Source organism: Somniosus microcephalus, unplaced genomic scaffold (genome assembly GCF_052327205.1).
Source record: "Somniosus microcephalus isolate GS21.2 unplaced genomic scaffold, FLI_Smic_1.0 unresolved_chr2, whole genome shotgun sequence".
NCBI classification, from domain to species: domain Eukaryota; kingdom Metazoa; phylum Chordata; class Chondrichthyes; order Squaliformes; family Somniosidae; genus Somniosus; species Somniosus microcephalus.
In genome coordinates, this window is record NW_028225180.1 from 48,199,964 (window position 1) to 48,222,255 (window position 22,292).

The 22,292-nt window shown below is 48.3% G+C and overlaps 1 protein-coding gene across 1 annotated transcript in view; it reads left to right on the forward strand.

Annotated features, from left to right (window-relative positions):
• Positions 1–22,292, forward strand: part of LOC147092607 (putative G protein-coupled receptor 139) — a 126,871-nt gene that overhangs the window by 5,260 nt on the left and 99,319 nt on the right. The window contains exon 3 of the mRNA XM_085975649.1: positions 1,934–2,100. Within this exon, the coding sequence (XP_085831775.1) occupies positions 1,934–2,100 (167 nt within the window). The remainder of the gene's footprint in view (positions 1–1,933; positions 2,101–22,292) is intronic.

The window sequence follows — 22,292 nt, forward strand, 5'->3', positions numbered from 1 at the left end:
ACTGATGGAAATGTGTTTAAAGAGAGAATATTAATACTGAGGCTCTAGACTATCAATCAAGACCGCAAGGTGGGGATCTCTGGATTGTTTAGCAATGAGCTGCTTATAGAGGGAATTATGAGGCAGGTCAATGTGTGGCTACAGGGCTGGAGCAGGAGGGAGGGGTTCAAGTTCTTGGGGCACTGCAGTCACTGTTGCAATGACCGGATAATACAGGTAGACTATCCTTCATCCGAAAACTTTGGGACCAGCTGTGTTTCGGAATTTTTCGGATTTCAGAAAGTTTTCATCTCCGTATCTGACAACAAACACTGTTGCTTAGCAACAGCTTGTAAACACTCGGGCTCTGCATTGGAAGCGTATCTGAAGCTGTTGCTAAGCTACAGAGACTCTTTCCACAGCCTGACTGTTTAAAAAAAAATGCTGGGGGAAGAAAATAAACCTAACAAATCGGCTGCTGATTTCTGCCATTAGATCGAGGTTTCCGGCTCCCCCTGCTCCGTATCTGAATTCCTTGACTTAGCGGGGGTCTGGGGCTCGACTGCCGCCGCCAGTTCTGGGAAAGCCAGATATCGGCTGACTCCTACACTAAGCTGGCCCGGAAATCAGGTCGTGGGGGGGGTAGAAAAGACTATCGGACGGGCCGCTGCAGCTATCGGACGGGCTGCTGTATTGTTGGGTTCACTCTCCCGGTACCTCCTTCACACTGCCCGGCTCGGCCTGCAATCTCCTACCCAGGAGGGAACTCTGTGACACTCTGCCCTGCTCACAGGGAAAGGCAGAGCTCCCGGACCACTCCTGTCATGTTTAGCGCCACTCAGGTCATGTTGTGCGCACGACTTACGCTCCACAAAAAAACTTTCGGTTTTTAGATGTTTTCGGTTTTCGGAAGTGCGGATAAAGCATAGTCTACCTGTATGTTTTAGTGATGTTGATTGAGGGATAAATATTGTCCAGGACACCAGGGATAACTCCCCTGCTTTTCTTCGAAATAGTGCCATGGGGTCTTTTACTTCCACCTGAAAGACGGCACCTCCGACAGCGCAGCGCTGCCTCAGTACGGCACTGGATTGTCAGCCTAGATTCATGTGCTCAGGTCACTCGGAGTGGGATTTGCCCCCACAGCCTTCTGACTCTGAGGCAAGTGTGCTACCCACTGAGCCACAGCTGACGCTCTGGGAATGGGTGGATGGCGCTGTGGGAGGGTATCAGCTGATATGACTGAAGGGTGAGAAATAGCCGGACCTGAGACTAGAGATTGGAATGACTAAAACTCTTGAAACAGGAACACTTGGGTAGGTGCTTCATTGATGTTGACCCAGCAAAGATGATGCACAGCGATATATGTCCAAGTCGGGGCGCTGTGTAACTTGGAGGGGAAATGGGAGCCGACGGTGCTCCGATACACCTTCTGCTCTTGTCCTCCTGGGTGCTGTGATCGATTAACTATGAGACAGGACTTCAGTTTGAACAGGAGGCAGATCGAAACAGTCCTGATTATAATATTTTGAGGAGAGTGAAAAAATATTTGTGGATGCCAGCATTACTAAAGGGTTCTATGTCTGTGCTGGAGCACTAGGATGTTCCCTGGAGTTATGTTAAGATAGAATCTATATGTGTACAGTTAAGGAATAGGAAGGGGAACAGCACATTTTGTGGTGGATTTTTCAGCCTATCGAGCAGTGGAGATGAGATAGACGGGGAGGACAGTGTTGTGAACAAACTCCTGGAATCTGTATTTGAAGGTCGAATTAGTGAACATTTACTGATACCGGGGATGATCGGGGTGGCTGGAACCGATAATATGTAGATAAGTCGTGTTTGACATTTTCACAATTTTTAAGAATTGGCTATATACATCGATGGAATGAAACACAGCGATGTATCTGGGTTTTCAGAAGGTGTTTGTTAACGTGGTTCTTTGTGTTCACAGACCCGAACTGGGCAATCACTGAGTTCTTGACAAAGTGCGACGATTACCAGCTGTTCCAGTTGATGAAATTCTACCGGGACAGACTAGAAAAGGCGATTGAAGAGGGTGTGGAGGGACTCTGTCTCTTGTTAACAGGCGAGGACCATTACAGTGGACAAGAGTATCACGTGAGTGGGAGGGACACAGAATGAGTTCAGTTTTTTCTTACATCACAGAACTGACAGAATATCCAAACAAAGGAATTACTAGATCAGAAAAGACCGAGGTCCGTGCAATTCTCCTCCTAACATCCTGGTAGACGAGTGCTACAATGATAATGGAATTGTTGACTAATTGATCTCGTATCAATTGGCCTACAACAGACACAGACATGAGCTGAGGAAAACCCCAGTGGTGGAGAGCTTTGGGAACCAGAGGTCAAAAGTCACCTGTTCCTCCCAAACATGTTACACTTCCCACATGTCATATCTCAAATTACTCCTATACGACATCCCAAAATGTGATTTTCTGAAATAAGTTTGCCTTTTAAAGAATCAATACTGTTTCTGCCATCTCCCTAGGGAGCCTGTTCCTCAGAATCACCACTCGCTCACTGAAATATTGTTTCACAGAAATCACAGAAACCCCACAGTGCAGATAGAGGCCATTTCGGCCCATCGAGCCTGCACCGACACATATCCCACCCGATCCTCGTAATCCCTACACCAACACATATCCCACCCGATCCCCGTAATCCCTACACCAACACATATCCCACCCTATCCCCGTAACCCCACATATTCAATCCCCCTAACACTAAGGGTCAATTTATCATAGCCAATCAACCTAACCCGCACATCTTTGGACTGTGGGAGGAAACCGGAGCACCCGGAGGAAACCCACGCAAACAAGGGGAGAATGTGCAAACTCCACACAGACAGTCGCCCGAGGCCGGATTCGAACCCGGGTCCCTGGTGCTGTGAGTGGTTAGCACTGTTGCCTCACAGCGCCAGGGACCTGGGTTCAAATCCGGCCTCGGGTGACTGTCTGTGTGGAGTTTGCCCATTCTCCCTGTGTTTGCGTGGGTTTTCTCCGGGTGCTCCGGTTTCCTCCCACAGTCCAAAGATGTGCGGGTTAGGTTGATTGGCCATGATGAAAATTGACCCTTAGTGTTAGGGGGGATTAAATACGTGGGGTTACGGGGATAGGGCTTGGGTGGGATAGCTGTCGGTGTAGGGACCGGGTGCTAGGGTTTGGATGATCAACCATGATCTCGTTGAATGGCGGAGCAGGCTCGAAGGGCCGAATGGCCTACTCCTGCTCCTATTTTCTATGTTTCTATGTTTCTATGTTAACTCCATCTATCCGCCTTGGTTCCGTAACCCTAAATACCATTGCCTAACAAAAATCTATCAATAACAGTTTTGTAATTTTCAATTGTCCGAGCCTCAACAGCATTTTGAAGGCGAGTGTTCCAGATTTCCACTACACTGTGTCTGAAGAAGTGCTTTCTAACATCACCCCTGAATGGCCGAGCTCAGCGGTTAAGTTTATGCCCCCTTTTTCTGGACTGGTCCACCAAAGAAAATAGTTTAACTCTTTCTATCCCAGCAATTCCTTTGATCATCTTAAATATCTCAATTTGATCACCTCTTAATTTTGTTTAATCAAGGGAATAAAAGCTTCATCTGTGCAATCGTTCCTCATAATTTAAAGCTTTTAGCCCGGGTATTGGTCTGGTGAATCTGAGCTGCACCACCTCCAAAGCCAAGATATTGTTGCCGAGGTGCGGTGCCCAGAACTAAACACAGTTCTCTAAATGGGGTCTAACCAGAGCTCTGTACAGCTGGAACAGAACTTCTACCCCTTTGTATTCCAGCCCTCGAGATAATGGCCAACATTCCATTAGAATTTTACTTATTGTTGGTACCAATCAACGAGCTTCTAGTGATTTCTGTACTTGGACACCTAGTTCTGTCTGCTCATCCACAGTTCCTAACTTCTAGCCATTTTGAAAATTCTCTGACCTATTCTTTAGGTCCAACATGAATGAGCTCATTTTTTTGAGAAGTGAGTGGAGTGCGGCAAACTCGCTCAATTCATTCCAGGAGGATTGGATCTCCAGCGTTCTGAATGTTATTTAATATTGGTGTCGCGAGTCTAACGCCCTGGAATGTATATGTGAACAGGGTGGCAAGAAGTAATTAGAGTGGGAGGAGGTTCCCCTGGAGTATAAACAGAGCAAAGACCACTTGGGCCGAATGGACTGTTTCTCTGCTGCAGTTTCTATGTAACTCTAATCTGCCCCGAACAGTCACAAACTACATTCTCTGTGACCCTGGTGTGTAACCATTCCTTGTCCATCAGTCACCTTTCCACAGCATTCGATGTGGTCTCATCTGGCATCCTTTTCCATGTCATGGCCTCCATTGTCCATCCCATAAAACTGATTCTCATGTGTTTACTATCCTAGCTCTCCGACCGCAGATAGCAAATCTCCAGCAATGGGTTAACTTTCGTCTTTCTATCCACACCTATATTGTCGGCCAATTTTGAACCTATGGTGCTCCTTCTGGTGCACAGTAACCGATTACTGTAGCGCCAGAGGCAGATTTGATTGTTTCAATATCTGCTTCTCGGGATTTGCCGGTGGATTCAAATCTCGGTGCTGAGATCGCTTCATCATGCACCTCCATTGACTAGGCGAGGCTGCATCATAGACTCATAATATGATCCAGCTCAGAAGGAGGTCATTCGGCCCGTTGTTCCTGTGCTGACTCTTTGGAAGAGCTATCCCATTATTACCACTGTCCCGCTCTTTCCCTCATAGCCCTGTAAATGTTTTCCCTTCAAGTATTTATCCACTTCTCTTTTCAATGTTACTATAGAACCTGCTTCCACCACCCTTTCGGGCAATGCATTCCAGATCACACCAACTCGCTGTGTAAAAGAATGTTTCCTCATGTCGCTGTGGCTCTTTCTCCACTCACTTTAAATCTGGGACGTCTGGTTACCGACCCTTCTGCCAATGGAAACAGTTTCTCCTCATTTACTCATCAAAAACATTCATGATTTTGAACACCTCTATGAAATCTCCTCTTTAACTATCTCTGCTCTAAAGAGAACAATCCAGCTTCTCCAGTCTCTCCCCATTACTGAAGTCCCTCATCCTTGGTACAATTCTCTCAAATCTCTTCTGCACCATCTCCAAGGCCTTGATATCCTTCCTAAAGTGTGGCGTCAGAATTGAAACCAATACTCCAGCTGAGACCTAACCAGTCTTTTATAACGGGTTAACATAATTTCCTTGCTTTTATTCTCTATTCCTCCAGTAATAAAGCCGAGGGCATCCCTCATGGTGTCAGCGCTTGATTAATGAGCACTGTAGGAGGTGAGGACATTCATTACTGCTCCAATAATATTAAACTAATGTGCAATGTGAGCAGTTGTGTAACTTTAAGCAGATTGGTGACGCCCATCTTTTTTATTTGGAATATCATTACAGGTCTTACAATCTCTGGAAACGCCTTAAATACATAACTGGTTTTATCTGACCGCTGTTTTTCAATCACAATTCTCCACTTGTGTGAGTGTCTCGCTGTGTGTGCCCTTGCACGTGCGTCCAATCAAATTCAGTCAGCGTCCTTTCCTTTCCCCACTGTGGAAATGTAAAAGTGATTCAGTCTCGGGTCAGTAATTTCTACAAACTTTAGTTGATGTTATTCGCCGGCATTAAATTATAACCAAGTTTGAGACCTTGCAAAATTCAGTTTTCTGCAGTTTCACACACGCAGACACTGGAATAATAAACACAGGACAGCAACAACAACACAGTAGGGAATCAAGCTGAATACAGAGAGTACAGAGGAGAAATGAAAAAGGAACTAAGGGGGCACGGAAAAAATGAGAAAAGATTAGTTGGAATATAAAAGGGAACATTAAAATCTTTCTTAAACATTAAGGGCTAGAAATTCAGTTGGTTGCGCCAGCCGTTAGCGCCTTAGGAGGAGTAGATGTCGAGCGATAGGTGCTTAGCGCCCGGGCGCAGTGTGATCTGCGCCTCGCCCCAACTTCAGTAGACATTTAGCACCAGCGCAAAGTCTTTGCGCATGCTCAGCTGTGCGCGCAGATCATGACGTCATTTCCTCGTGCAACGCCCTTTGTGCACCCCAAACCGGATCTTCAGTCGCGCCGCCCCATTGTGCACGTGGCGGCCCTAGAGACTGTTGAGTGGAACAGTGCTCAGCCAATGCGGGCCGCGGTGAGCGCAAATTAAATGGCACTTCCCCTGCACTATAAAAGGCTGCCATTTTGCAGCACTCATTCTTGTGAAACGGATCTTTGGAGAGAGACCAAGGTAGAGAGCTTACTGCTTTGGCCCAACACTAGGACAGGTACTTCTGGCTTCAGGCCACAGCTTTGCAATTGTCTTTGCCTTCATTGATATCTCATTGTTTGCCAGCATATTATGGGGGCTGCAATGGGTGTCAACGCTGGCTTTCTGCATTACGTCCAAAGGGCTCACAGACGCCGTGAGAGAGTGGCAGCCCTGGCTAGATGGAGAGGGGGCAACAGGCATCGGCAAGGGAGGCCTTACCCACTCAGGGTATACCGCCAGCAGTTCTCCTATCTCAACATATCTGATGAGCAGTGTGTTATGAGGCTGCGATTCCGAAGGGAGGTGGTCACAGAGATATGCCAGCTGCTTCAGAGAGATCTGCAGCCACAGCTGAGGTGCAGGACGTCTCTTTCAGTGGCAGTGAACGTGACAGTGGCTCTCAACTTCTATGCCACCGGCTCCTTCCAATCCGCTGCTGGGGACATTGCTAACATCTCCCAGTTCACCGTGCATTGCTGCATCCACCAGGTGACCAATGCCCTTTTCAGAAGGAGACGTCAGTTCATCTCCTTCCCCATGACCCTGGACAAGCAGCAACAGCTTGCAATGGGATTTGGAAGAATAGCGGGCTTCTCCATGGTGCAGGGCGCCATTGACTGCACGCATGTGGCTTTGCGGGCACCTCTGGAGAATGCCGAGGGTTACCGCAACCGGAAGGGCTACCATTCCCTCAACGTACAGCTGGTGTGTGACCACAGGCAGCTCATCCTAGCTGTCAATGCCCGCTTTCCAGGCAGCAGCCACGATACCTTTATCCTGCGACAGACTACTGTGGCTGCCATGTTCCAGGCACAGCCTCGCCCAAGAGGATGGCTTATTGGGGACAAAGGCTATCCTTTGTGTACCTGGCTCATGACCCCGCTGCGCGCGCCCAGGACTCTTGCTGAAGAGGCATACAACGAGAGCCATCAAGCGACCAGGAACATCATTGAACAAACAATTGGCGTCCTGAAGCAACGGTTCCGCTGCCTGGATCGTTCCGGCGGAGCCCTGCAATATTCGCCGGAGCGAGTCTCCCATTTCGTGGTCGTTTGCTGCATGCTGCACAACCTGGCTATCCGCAGGACTCAGGCACTGCCACCACAGATTGGAGCACCACCTCAGGAGGAGGAGGACCAGCACAGGAGGGAGGCACAAGGTCCAAGGGCCGCCCGTCTGCAGCTTATTGAATGTAAGTTCTAGGCCCCCTCTCAGGGAATGGCTTGTGCCAATGAAAGAACATGAATGCAGCCGCTCCACAAGCCCTCAGCCGGTCAAGGCAACAAAAACTTCAAAGTTCAAACATGGACAATCTGAATAAAGAAAATTGTTTTTTCCACAAACTGCTGAAGGACAGGCCGCTGGGCTGCTGCAGCGCAGCGGGTGCCCTGGCGATGCGTGGTTGATGCAATCAGTGTGGCACCAGTTAGTGCCCATGTTGCCCTGGTCTGTGACCGCATAAGACCAGCCAGTGACTGGACGGCATGACTGAGCAATTGGGTACTCGCCGACTGTGCTGCCCCGAATTCCTCCACACTCCCAGCCAGTGACTGGATGGCACGACTGAGCACTTGGGTACTCGCCGACTGTGGTGCCCCGAATTCCTCCACACTTCGAGCCAGTGACTGTATGGAGTCCGGCACCCGTGCCACTACCCCCATGAGCTCCGTGTGCCTGCGCTCCGAGTCAACGGCCATTTCCTCTAGGAGGCGCACCTCCTCTCCGCTGACCATCGCAGGACTGGAGGCCGTACTCACCCTCTAGGGAGAAGGCCGCTGAGCTTCCCCACCCCTCCTGCGCTGCTGCAGGCCACTGGGCCCAGGAACTTGACTCTCCTCCGACCCTTCCCCCAGGCTCCCCTCCAGGGAAGCCGTGTCCCCTACATCACCATGGGCTGTCGCGGCTGAGGGTGCCACTGATGGGCCGGCTACCTCTTCCTCCTCCTCCTCCTCCTCTTCCGAGGAGCTGTCACTGGCAGCTTCAGGGGCCGCCTCCTCACCTGGCGATTCACCATCTGAAAGCAGGAAGGCACAAGAGTAGCTTTACAGTGAGGACAGGGCATCAGCGAGGGAGGCATGAGTGGTGCCATTCACCGCATTGGTCGGACAGTGGCAAAGAATGTTGATCTGATGCGCAAGTGGACGAGAGAGGTCCAAAAGGTGATGTCCTTGCCATTGGTGCCCAGAACAGGGTCGGCATCTCCAGTGGCAACGGGGCCAGTCACCCGGACTCCCATAATGCGCTCCACGTGCTGGTTGAGGTTGGTGAGCTCTTGGAGCTGAGGTCGGCCTCCCCCGGTCGCAATCTGGCTACGCTTGTTGTTAGCCAGCTTGGCCTGCAAGAGAAAGGACGGCCTCTAAGTACGGTGTGTAGCCCTGATCTTGTCTGCAATGCCTCCCATGGTCAAATAGCTTGGACAGTGTGTAAAGTGCAGAATGTGCAATTGATGTTCATGCCAGTCCCATAGCTGCTGGATGAGGGCTGGCCATTAGAGCTTTCAGGTCCCTTTGTCAATAATGTGAGGTGCACATGCAAGGACGAGGAGGACACTGGAAAGGGTACTCACCCTGACAATCCGAGTGAGGTCGTTGAACTTTTTCCTGCATTGTACAGGATTCCTGGCAACCACACTGTTGGGTGTCACCCTGTTGGAGACCTCCCTCCAGGCTTTGCGGTAGACGCTGGGCACTGGCTTCTTGCCACTGTCAGGAAACAAAACATGGTGTCTTCGCTCTACTGCGCTAACCAGCAGCCTCAGGTCACCTTCGCTAAAGCGCAGCACTCTCTCCCGGGCCTTCTGCATCGTCCTGGGCGGTAAACAGTTGCAGCAGCAGTGCTCAGGCCTAGGTGGAGGGCTGCAGTGTCCAGGGCGTGGCAGCCAAACAAATCGACCCTTCCCCCTTTAAGAGATGGCCGGCGCCAGCGTGTCTGCCGTCAATGAAGAAATCACCTCACCTGCGCCGCACCCGGCCTCGGCGGTATCACTCAGCACCGCCGGCTTAGCGCCTAAAGATAGTCATGCATCGCCAGTTTTAGCGCTGCAGCAACCTCTTAGGGCGATGCTACTGAATATTGGCGAAGTGGCCTCGGCTTTGCGCCGGGCGCAAACTTTAGCGGCCGCCCGACTTTACCGCCCCAAAAGTGACTATACTGAATTTCAAGGCCATAAAGCCTAAAAGGACAATCAATGGATAGGTGCAACAATTAAGGACCAAAAGGGCAATCTTCTTGTGGATGCAGTGGGCATGGCTGAGGTACTTAATGAATACTTTGCCTCTGTGTTCACTAAAGAGGAGGATGCTGCCAATGTTACAGTAAAGGAGAAGGTGGTAGAGAAATTGGACAGGATATAAGTAGACCAAGAGTCGGTAATAAAACAGTTGACAGCGCTCAAAGTGGAAAAGTCACTGGTCTGGATGGGATGCATCCTGGGTTGCTGAGAGAAGTAAGGCTCTGGCCACAATCTTTGAATCCTCCTTCGATAAGGGAGTGGTGCCACAGGACTGGAGATTGCAAATGTTACCCCCTTGTTTAAAAGTGGGGCGTGTGATAAACCAATTAACTACAGGTATGTCAGTCCAGCGCCGGTGTTCAGGAAACTTCTTGGAGTTAAATCATTGAGACAATCGCCAGAGGCAAAATTACTTGTCACTTGGAAGAACATGGGTTAATAAACGACATCCAGAACAGATTGGTTAAAAGCAAATCTAATCTCACTAGATTCATTTCTTCGGTGAAATAAGGGTGCGGGCTGTTGAAGATTGTACAGTTGATGTTGTGTATATGGAATTTTAGAAGACTTTTGATAAAGTTCCTCATAATATACTTGTTGGCAAAATTGAAGACAATGACACTAAAGGTGCAATGTTAGCGTGGATACTAAATTAGGGAAGAGACAGAAAGCAGAAGGTTGTGGTGAAGCAAGGTTTTTCAGACTGGAGAGAAGTGATAGTGGTATCCCCAGGGGTCGGTATTACGAGCATTGCTCTTTTTAATGTATATTAATGACCTCGACTTGGGCGTACAAGGCTTCATTTCATAGTTTGCAGGTGACACAAAACTCGGAAAAGTCATAAACCCTGAGGAGGATAGTAGAAGGTGTCAGGAGGACATAAACCATCTGGTGAATTGCATAGACACATGGCAGGTGAAATTTAATGCAGAGAAGTGTGAAGTGATGCATTTTGGAAGAAAGAATGAGGAGATGCAATATAAAATAAATAGTACAACAGTAAAGGGGGTGCAAGAACAGACAAACAAGAGGGCATACGTACAGAAATCATTGAAGGTGGCAGGACAATTTGATAAAGCTTTTAGAAAAGCATACGGGATCACTGGCTTTATAAATAGACATAGGAATAAAAGAACGTAGGAACAGTAGGCTATTCATTGGCTCGAGCCTGTTCCACCATTCAATTCAATCATGGCTGATCTTTATCTTAACTCCATCTACCCACCTTGGTTCCATAAGCCTAAATACCACTGCCTAATAAAAATCTATCAATCACAGTTTTGAAATTTTCAATTGACAGCTGTTGAATGCGAGTGTTCTAGATTTCCACTAGCCTTTGTGTTAAGAAATGCTTTCTAACATCACCGCTGAACAGCCCAGCTCTGCTTTTAAGGTTATGCCCCCTTTTACTGGACTCCTCCATCAGAAGAAACAGTTTATCTCTCTTTATCTCATCAATTCCTTAGATCATCTTAAATACCTCAATTCGATCACTTTATATTCAAGGGGATACAAGCTTCGTCTATGCAATCAGTCTTCATAATTTAACTCTTAACTCTAAGCTGCAAAGCCAAGATATCCTTCCTGAGGTGCGGTGCCTAGAACCTAGCACAGAACTCTAAATCAGTTCTAACCAGAGCTCTGGACAGCTGTGGCATTACTTTTGTATTCCAGCCCTCCCGAGATAAAGCCCAACATTCCATTAGCCTGTTAACTTATTTTTGTACATATCCACTAACATCTAGTAATGTCTATATGTGGACCTGTAATTCTCTCTGCTCATCCACGGTTCCTAGCTTCTCACTATTTAGAAAATACTGGGATCTCTCTTTTTAGTTCCAAAGTAAATTACCTCACACTTTCCCACATTGACCTCCAGCTGCCACAGTTTTGCCCATAGAGTACAAACACAACAAAGTTATGCTCAGCCATCATCAAACACTGGTTAGGCCTCAGCTGGAGAATTGTGTCCAATACTGGGCAACGCACTTTAGAAAATCTTTCAAAGCCTTCGAGAGGGTGGAGAGGAGATTTACTAGAGTGGTAACATATGAGGGACTTCAGCTACATGGAGACACTAGAGAATCTTGATCTCCTTAGAGCAGAAAAGTTTAAGGAGTGATTTAATAGAGGTTTTCAAACTCATAAAGGTGTTTTGCTAGAGTAAATAACGAGCAACTGTATCCACTGACAGAAGGGTCGGTAAACAGAGGTTGCAGACTTAATGTAATTGATAAAAGAGCCAGAGATTAGATGGGGAGATTGTTTTTAGGCATCGAGTTATTATGATCTGGAATGAAATGTCTGAAAGAGTGGTGGGAGCAGAGCCAATAGTAACTTTTACAACTGAATTAGTTAAATACACGAAGGGGAGAACATTAGCAGTGCTCTGGAGAGAGAGCAGGGGAGTGGGACACATTGGATTGCTCTTTCAGAGAGCAGGTACAGGCACTTTGTGCCGAATGGCCTCATTCTGAGCTGTATGATTCCAAGTTTCTGAAGGTATCGACCTCCAACGTTTTGTTCCTAAGCGTGTAATAAACGATAAATGTACTCGAATGCTATTTACAGAAGCAAACCTGTAGCATGTGAAATTGCATTTGGGAAGTTTAATTCTGTTAACCAGCAAAGGATGGCCAAAAATTGACAAAGGGAGAAAATAGAATGCGAGTATACCAGCAAGAAACATTTAGAAAATTGCAGGAGCTTCTAAAATATGTAAACATGGAGAGTAGCAAAAGTAAGCATTGGTCCCTTAGGGGTTGAGACAGGAGAAATTATAATGGGAATAAGGAAATGGCACAGACTTCAAACATATATGTTGTATCTGTCTTCACAGTAGAAGACACAAATAGCATACCAAAAATAGCAGGGAACCAAGGGACTAATGAAAGTACTGATATTAATTACTTTAAGTTCCTTAGAGCAAAAAAGTACTTGAGAAATTAATGGGACTAAAAGCCAACAAACTCCCTGGACCTGACGGCCTACATCCTAGGGTTCTAAAAGAGGTAGCTGCAGAGATAGTGGATGCATTGGTTGTGATCTTCCAAAATTCCCTAGATTCTGGAACAGGCCCAGCAGATTGGAAAGTAGAAAATGTAACCCCGCTATTCAAGAAAAAGGGAAGAGAGAAAGAAGGGAACTATAGGCCAGTGAGCCTGACGTCAGGAAAATGCTGGAATCCATTATTAAGGGGGAACTTAGAAAATCATAAAATGACCAGACTCAACATGGTTTTATGAAGGGGAAATCATGCTTAACCAACTTATTAGTGTTTTTTGAGGATGCAACTAGCTGGGTAGATAAAGGGGAACTGGTGGATGTAATATATTTGGATTTGCAAAAGGCATTTGATAAGGTGCCACATAAAAGTTTGCTATGCAAGATAAGGGCTCATGGGGTTGAGGGTAATATATTAGTTACAAGGACAGGTTGGAGAAGCTGGATTTGGTTTCATTAGAGCAAAGCAGGTTGAGGGGTGATTTGATAGAAGTGTACATGATAATGACGGGTTTGGATAGGCTAGACGGGGAAAGGCTATTCCTACTAATAGATGGTTCAATGACTAGGGGACACAGATTTAAGGTTTTGGCCAAGAGATAGAGGGGAGGATGTGAGGAAAATATAATTTACGCAGCGAGTGGTGAGGACCTGGAACTCACTGCCAATGGAAGTGGTAGAAGCGGAGACATTCAATATTTTCAAGCGGAGACTGGATAGGCACTTGGGGAAATAAAGTTGCAGGGCTACGGGGATAGAGTGGGGGAATGGGACTGACTGGATTGCTCGACAGAGAGCCAGTGCAGACTCGATGGGCCGAATGGCCTCCTTCTGTGCCGTTATGACTCTATTAGCATCGATAGAGGATTGGTTAACTGACAGAAAACAGAGTAGGGATAAACAGGTCATTTTCAGCTGTAACTAGTGGGGTGCCACAATGATCAGTGCTTGGGCCTCTGCTATTTACAATCTATATTAATGACTTAGATGAGGGGACCGAGTGCAATGTATCCAGGTTTGCTGATTATACAAAGCTATGTGGGAAAGTAAGCTATGAAGAGGAGATAAAGAGCCTGCAAAGGTATATGGGCAGGGTAAGTGTGTAGGCAATAAGGTGACAGATGGAATATAATGTGGGGAAATGTGTGGTTTATTCACTTTAGTAGGAAGAATAGAAAAACAGAACCTTTTTTAAATGGTGAAAACTTATTAAATGTTGGTGTTCAGAGAGACCTAGGTGTTCTCGTACAGGAAACAAAGTTAGCATGCAGGTACAGCAAGCAATTATGAATGCGAATGGCATGTTGGACTTTATTACAAGCGGGTTGGAGTACAACAGTAAGGAAGTCTTGCTACAATTGTACAGGGCTTCGATGATACCACACCCGGAGAACCGTGCACAGTTTTTGTCTCCTTATCGATAAAGGATGGGATAAAGACAGTAGAGAGAAAGGATCTTAGCTCCAAAAGTCAAGTAGAAGAATCAGTTTGTGTGGAGCTAAGAAACAGCAAGGGCAGAATACATTGGTTGGAGGTGTTTATAGGCCCCCAAACTGTATTTGTAATGTAGGGCAGAGTATAAATCAAGAAACTAGAGGTGCATGTAGCAAGGGTAATACTTAATCATGGGAGACTTTAATCTACATATAGATTGGGCAAACCAAATTTGCAGCAATGGTGTGGAGGACATCATCTGAGTCAATGGGACTCTCTGACCTTTCTCCCCAGTCCATCTCCAGGACCTTTGTGTATCTGAGTCAATGGGACTCTCTCTGACCTTTCTCCCCGTCCATCTCCAGGACCACTGTGTATCTGAGGCAATGGGACTCTCTCTGCCCTTTCTCCCAAGTCCATCTCGACGACCAGTGTGTATCTGAGTCAATGGGACTCTCTCTCACCTTTCTCCCCAGTCCATCTCCAGGACCAGTGTCTATCTGAGTCAATGGGACTCTCTCTGACCTTTCTCCCCGGTCCATCTCTAGGACAAGTGTGTATCTGAGTCAAGGGGCTCTCTCTGACCTTTCTCCCCAGTCTATCTCCAGGACCAGTGAGTATCTAAGTCTGAAGTTTATATTGAGTTTGAAAGCGATTTAATTAAATCCAAAACTAGGGTCTTAAATCTAAACAAAGCAAACTACGCAGTATGAGGGGTGAGTTGGTCAAGGTAGATTGGGAAACCACATTAAAAGGCATGGCAGTAGAGAAGCTATGGCCAGCATTTAACCAATTAATACATAATTTAGAACAAATACACATTCCTTTAAAGCACAAAAACCCCACAGGAACAGTGGTACAGCCGCAGCTAACAAGAGAAGTTAAAGATTGTATTAGATCAAAAGAAGAGGCTTTAAATGTTGCCAAAAAGATTAGTAAGCCAGAGGATTGGGAGGATTTTAGAATTCAAAGGAGGATGACGAAATTGATAACAAAAGGGAAAATAGAGAGTAAACTAGCGAGGGACGTAAAAACAGACTGTAAAAGCTTCGATAGATATCGTACACAGGAAAAGATTAGCAAAAGTAAATGTGCGTCCCTTACAGGCTGAGAAAGGAGAAATTATAATGGGGAATAAGGGAATGGCAAAGAAATGAAACAAATACTTTGTGTTTGTCTTCGCAGAAGCGAAACACAAAGAAATTCCCAGAAATAGTGGAGAAACAAGGGCCTAGCGAGAATGAGGAACTAAAAGAAATTAGTATTAGTAAACAAAAATAGCACTGGAGAAATTAATGGGACTGAAAGCCAATCAATCCCCTGAACCTAATGGTCTACATCCTAGGATTTTGAAAGAGGTGTCTATAGAGATAGTGGATGCATTGGTTTCCATCATTTTCCAAAATTCCAGATTCTAGAACGGTTCCCGCAGTTTGGAGGGTAGCAAATGTAACCACATGATTTAAAAAATGAGGGAGAGAGAAAACAGGGAATTACAGACCAGTTAGCCTGACATCAGTAGCAGGGAAAATGCTAGAATATATTATTAAGGACGAGGTAACAGTTCACTTAGAAAATAATAATAGGATTGGGCAGAGTCAACACGGATCTATGAAAGGGAAATCGTGTTTTACAAGTCTGTTAAGAGATTTTTGAGATTATGGCCTAGAAATTCAGTATAGCCACTTTTGGGGCGGTAAAGTCGGGCGTTCGCTAAAGTTAGCGCCCGCCGGAAAGTGCAGGTCACTTCGCCGAAATTCAGTAGATTTGGCCAAGAGTTTGGGCGAGCGCTGAAACTGGCGTTGCACTCCTATCTTTAGGCGCTAAGCCGGCGGTGCGGACTGATAACGCCGAGGCCGGGCGCAGCGCAGGTGCGGTCATGCTTTGATTGACAGCAGACAACCTGACGCCGGCCAGCTCTTAAAGGGGGAAGGGTCAGCTTGGTCTGCAGCCACGCCCTGGATAGTGGAGCCCTGCAGCTAGGCCTGAACACTGCTGGTGGACCCAAATAGCGCCTGAAGCCATGGAGAAGGCCCGTGAACGAGCGCAGCGCTTCCCCCAGCATGCTTTGAGGTGCTGGTTAGGGGGTTGGAAAGGTACAAAGAGATCTTGGGCCCGGACAGTGGCAAGAAGGCTCCCAGGAGGCAGTACAGGAGAGCCTGGAGGAAAATCGCCCACAGTGTGTCAGTCAACAGCGATGTCCACAGGACTGGTGACCAATGCCGCAAGAAGTACAACGACCTCACTCGGATGGTCAAGGTGAGTACCCTTTCAGTGTCCTCCTCATCCTTGCATGTGCACCTCACATTATGGGCAAAGGGACCTCAAAGGCCTAATGGCCAGCCCTCCTCCCGCAGCTATGGCACTGGCACGATCCTCAATAGCACTTTCTGCACTTAACACACTGGCCAAGCTATTCGACAATGGGAGGCAGTGCACACAACAACAGGGCGCCACACTGGCCAAGCTATTCCACCATGGGAGGCAGTGCACACAACAACAGGGCACCACACTGGCCTAGCTATTCCACCATGGGAGGCAGTGCACACAACAACAGGGCACCACACTGGCCAAGCTATTCGACCATGGGAGGCAGTGCACACAACAACAGGGCACCACACTGGCCAAGCTATTCCACCATGGGAGGCAGTGCACACAACAACAGGCCACCACAATGTACTTAGAGGCCGTCCTTTCTCTTGCAGGCCAAGATGGCCTGGAATTTGAAGAGCCAGAATGTCACTGGGGGAGGCCGTGCCCAGTTCCAGGAGCTCAGTGAGCTGGAGGAGAGCGTGGCTCAACTCATGCGTGGCCGGGTGGTTGGCCCTGTTGCCATTGGAGATGCCGACCCTGTGCTGCGACCCAATGGTAAGGACATGACCGTTTGGATCTCTCTTGTTCCCCTAGCGCATCAGATCTACATCCTTTGCCACTGTCCGACCAATGCGCTGAATGCCACCACTCATGCCTCCCTCGCTGACGCCCTGTCCTCACTCTAAAGCTACTCTTGTGCCTTCCTGCATTCAGCTGGTGAGGAGGAGGTCCTTGAAGCTGAGAGTGCCAGTCCCTCGGAAGAGGAGCACGACGAGGACCAACAGGAAGGCGGCACATCGGGGGAAGCCTCATCTGCGCCAGGGGATGGCAATGGAGGGGAGACGTCTTGCCTGGAGGAGAGCCAGGGGGAAGTGCTGCAGGGGGGTGTAGCTCCTGGGCCCAGTGGCATCCAGGCACGTGGGAAGGGTCGGGTAGATCGGCGGCCTTCTCCCCAGAGGGAGAGTCCGGCCTCCAGTCCGGAGACGGTCCTCGCCCAGGAGGTACGCCTCCTAGATGAAATGTCCACGGATACTGAGCGCCGCCACAAGGAGTTCATGGGGGTTGTGGGACAGTTGCCTCAGGCCATTGAGTCCCTGGCTCATAGTGTGGCCGCTTTCGGGGACTCACAGGCCAGGGGTGTCGACCAACTTGCAGCAGCACAGGCCAGGCGTGTCGACCAACTCACGGCAGCACAGGACAGGGGGGTCCATCAACTCGCGGCAGCACAGGACGCGAGTCGCGAGTTCATGAGTGGTGCCGTGCAGACACTCACTGATCTGATGCGGGCACAGACCACGGCAGTTTGGGCACTCACTTCTGCCACACTCGCTGTGTCGCAGAAGCATCGCCAGGGCACCCGCCGTCCTGCTGCAGCACAGCGGTCTGGCCTCCAACAGATTGCTGCGCTTGCTGCACTGCCAGCCCGGCCGAGTGCCAGTGTCTCTGGTGACCAGCGAGCGCCTGGCATCAGCCAGCTTGCCCCCATTGCTGCAGCCTTCACTACAACTCCCCCAGCCAAGGTGCGATGAGCTGCTGCAGACACTGATGCTGCCCAGCCACAGCTGCAGCAGTCAGCAGCCGGCCCCTCCAGGGCCGGAACTCGTCTAGGCCGACTCCCAAGGGCATCTACCGTCACGCATTCTGCCCCTCAGGAGCCTTTCCCCAGCCTTGCAACACCCACAGGGCCCAGGTTGAGGCGGAGCAACAGGTCGGGCAGGGGCCGCACAAGGCTGCACAAGGACTCGCCCTCTCGGCACACCCAGTAGAGTGTGTTGGCAACGGTTTTTTTTATATGGGGGTGTTTGTGTTGTGGGGGAGGCTTCTTTTGGTAAGGCCGAGGATGAAGGCCAATTGGATGGGCAAGTTTTGTTATTCCTCCCCAGGTTGTGGGAGTGAGATATTTTTGTGACTGTTTTTTGGGGGCCTTGTCTGTTTTTCTGTTTCATGTGGGAAGGGCCCTGAGTTTGTTAAATAAAGCTTTTCATTTATTCAGCTTGTCCAGGTGTCATGTTTCCAGTGGTTGTTGCGTTAAGCGGCTGAGGCCTTGCGGAGCGGCTGCATTCAGGTGCGTTCATTGCCACAATCCATTCCCTGACAGGGGGCCTAGAAGTGTCATTCAATAAGCCGCCGGCGGACGGCACTTGGACCTTGTGGCTCCCTCCTGGGCTGGTACTCCTCCTCCTCCACCTCCTCCTCCTCATGGTCCTCCTGCGCGTCCTCCTGAGGTGGTGGTGCTACGTCAGGTGGCAGTGCCTGAGTCCTGTGGATAGCCAGGTTGTGCAGCATGCAGCAAACGACGATGAACTGGGAGACTCTATCCGGCGAATACTGTAGAGATCCGCCGGAGCGATCCAGGCAGTGGAACCATTGCTTGAGGACGCCAATCGTTTGCTCTATGATGTTCCTTGTGGCTTGATGGCTTTCGTTGTATGCCTCCTCCGCAGGGGTCCAGGGCGCACGGAGCGGCGTCATGAGCCATGTACACAAAGGGTAGCCCTTGTCCCCAATAAGCCATCCCCTTGGTGGAGGCTGTGCCTCGAACATGTCAGCCACAGTAGTCTGGCGCAGGATAAATGCATCGTGGCTTCTTCTTGGAAAGCGGGCATTGACAGCTAGGATGCACTGCCTGTGGTCACACACCAGCTGTACATTGAGGGAATGGTAGCCCTTCCGGTTGCGGTAATTCTCGGCATTGTCGATAGGTGCCCGCATAGCCACATGCGTGCAGTCAATGGCGCCCTGCACCATGGGGAAGTCCGCGATCCTACCAAATCCGACTGCATGCTGCTCCTGCCTCTCTAGGGTCATGGGGAAGGAGATGAATTGGTGTCTCCTCATGAAAAGGGCATCGGTGACCTACCGGATGCAGCGATGCGCGGCGAACTGGGAGATGTTCGCTATGTCCCCAGCAGCGGCTTGGAAGGAGCTGCTTGCATAAAAGTTCAGAGCCACTGTGACCTTCACTTCCACCGAGAGAGACGTCCTGCACATCAGCTGTGGACGCAGATCTCTGTGAAGCAGCTGGCAGATCTCTGCAACCACCTCCCTTCTGAAGCGCAGCCTCTTAACACAATGCGCGGCAGTCATGGTGAGATAGGACACCTGCTGCCGGTATTCCCTGAGTGGGTAAGGCCTACGTTGCTGACGCCTGATGGCCCCTCTGCGTCTAGGCATGGCTGGCCCTCTCACACAGCGTCTGCGAGCCCTTCGCACATAATGCTGGAACTGAGGGTTGGAACCCCATACAGCCCCCATAATAAACTTGCAAACAGTGAAATCACAATGATTCAAATTTCCAAGCTCTGGACAGAAGCCAAAAATACCTCTCCGATGTTGTCCCAAATCAGTAAGCTCTGTTCCATGGTCTCTGTCCAGAAATCCAAAGCACAAATGTCACTGCAGCAAAATGGCTGGGCTTTATAGGTCAGTGTAAGTGCCCTTTAATTAGCGCTCCCCGAGGCCCACAGGGCCTCTGTTGCGTTCCACTTCACAGTTCTTAACAGCGCCACGCCCACATTGGGCGGGCGCCACTGAATTTCCGGTTTGGGGCGCACAAACAGAGTTGCACGACGAAATGACGTCATAAGCTGCGCGCGCAGCTGAGCGGGCGCAAACACTTTGCGCCGGCGCTAAATGTCAACTGAAGTTGGGTGTAGGCGCAGATCGTTCTGCGCACGGGCGCTAAGTGCCTAGCGTTGGAAATCTACCCCTCTTATGGCGTTAGTGGCTGGCGAACGCAACTGAATTTCTAGGCCAATAACTCTCAGGATAAGGAGGAACCAGTGGATGTGGTGTATTTGGATTTTCATAAGGCATTCAAACAAGGTGTCCCACACAAGGTTAAGGTTGTTAAACAAAATTAGGGCTCATGGGATTGGGGGTAATATACTAGCATGGATTGAGGATTGATTAACTGACAGAAAACAGAGAGTAGGAATAAACAGGTCATTTTCGGGTTGGCAGGCTGTAACTGGTGGGGCACCGCAAGAATCAGTTCTTGGGCCTCAGCTATTCACAATCTACATCAATGATTTGGATGAGGGAACCAAAAGTAATACATCCAATAAAAACAGAAAATGCTGGAGAAACTCAGCAGGTCAGGCAGCATCTGTGAAGAGAGAAACAGAGTTAACGTTTCAGGTCGATGACCTTTCGTCAGAACGGAAAAAAGCAGAAAATGGAACAGATTTTTAAGCAAGTGAAGAGGCTGGGAAAGGGGGAAGGGGATGAAAGAATGATTAGGCACTTTACAGCCTTCTGGACTCAATATAGAGTTCAACAATTTCAGATCATAACCTAGGACCCTATTAAATATATATATATTATATATTCTTCTCCCCCACATGGCAGCTGTCTTTCATTCTGCCAGCACAATTTACACTTCATCTGGAGCCATCGTTTGTTTCTTAACCTGTTCCATTACCATCTCCTTTTGCCTTGAATATCTCAATGCCTCTTAATCTCTCCTGCCTTCCATTCCATCACAGACCTTCCCTTTTGTTCTTTCATCCCCTCCCGCCTTTCCCAGCGTCTTCACTTGCTTAAACATCTGTTCCATTTCCTGCTTTTTTCCAGTTCTGACGAAAGGTCATCGACCTGAAATGTTAACTCTGATTCCCTCTTCACAGATGCTGCCTGACCTGCGGAGTTTCTCCAACATTTTCTGTTTTTATTTCAGGTTTCCAGCATCTGCACTATTTTCTTTTTGTAGTAATATATCCAAGTTTGCTGATGATACAAAGCTGGGTGGGAATGTAAGATGTGAGGAGGATGCAAGGAGGCCTCAATGGGATATAGAAAGGCTAAGTGAGTGGGCAAGAACATGGCAAATGGAATATAACGTGGAGAAATGAAAAGTTATCCACTATGGTAGGAAAAATAGAAAAGCAGAGTATTTATTTAAATGGAGAGAGATTGGAAAATGTTGGTGTTCAGAAGGACCTGGGTGTCCTTGTACATGAATCACTGAAAGTAAACATGCAGGTATAGCAAGCAATTAGGAAAGCAAATGGTGTGTTGGCCTTTATCACAAGAGGATTTGAGTATAAGAGTAAAGACGTCTTACTGCAATTATGTAGGGCCCTGGTGAGACTACACTGGGAGTATTGTGTACAGTTTAGGTCTCCTTAGCCAACAAAGGATAAACTTGCCATAGAATCATAGAAATTTACAGCACAGGATGCCGACATTCAGCCCATCTTCTCCGTGCCGGCTGACAAAGAGCTAGCCACCCTAATCCCACTTTCCATCACTTGGCCTGTAGCCTTGTAGGTTACGGCACTTCAAGTGCATAGCTAAGTACTTTTTAAATGTAATGAGGGTCTCTGCCTCTACCACTCTTTCAGGCAGTGAGTTCCAGAACTCCACCACACTCTGGGTGAAAAAAATTCTCCTCAAATCCCCTCTAAACTTCCGACCAATTATTTAAATTCATGCCCCCTGGTTAATGACCCTTCTGCTAAGGGAAATAGTTACTTCCTATCCACTCTATCTAGGCTCCTCAAAGAAAACAACCCCAGCCTCTCCAATCTTTCCTCATAGCTAAAATTCTCCAGTGCAGGCAGCAACCTTGTAAATCTCCTCTATAGCCTCTTCAGCGCAATCACATCTTTCCTGTAATGTGGCGGCCAGAACTGCACGCAGTAGTCTAGCTGAGGCCTAACTAGCATTTTATACAGTTAAAGCATAACCTCCCTGCTCTTATATTCTATGCCTCTGCTAATAAAGGCGTATGCTTTCTTAGCCACCTTATCTACTTGTCCTGCTACCTTCAGAGATCTGTGGACAGACACTCCAAGGTCCCTCTGCGCTTATCAGTGTCCGACCATTTATTGTGTATCCTCTTGCCTTGTTAGCCCTCCCCAAATGCATTACCTCACACTTCTCCAGCTTGAATTCCATTTGCCACTGTTCTGCCCACCTGACCAGTCCATTGATATCTTCCTGCAGTCTCTAGCTTTCTTCTTCATTATCCACCATGTTGCCAATTTTTGTATCATCTGCAAACTTCTTAATCATAC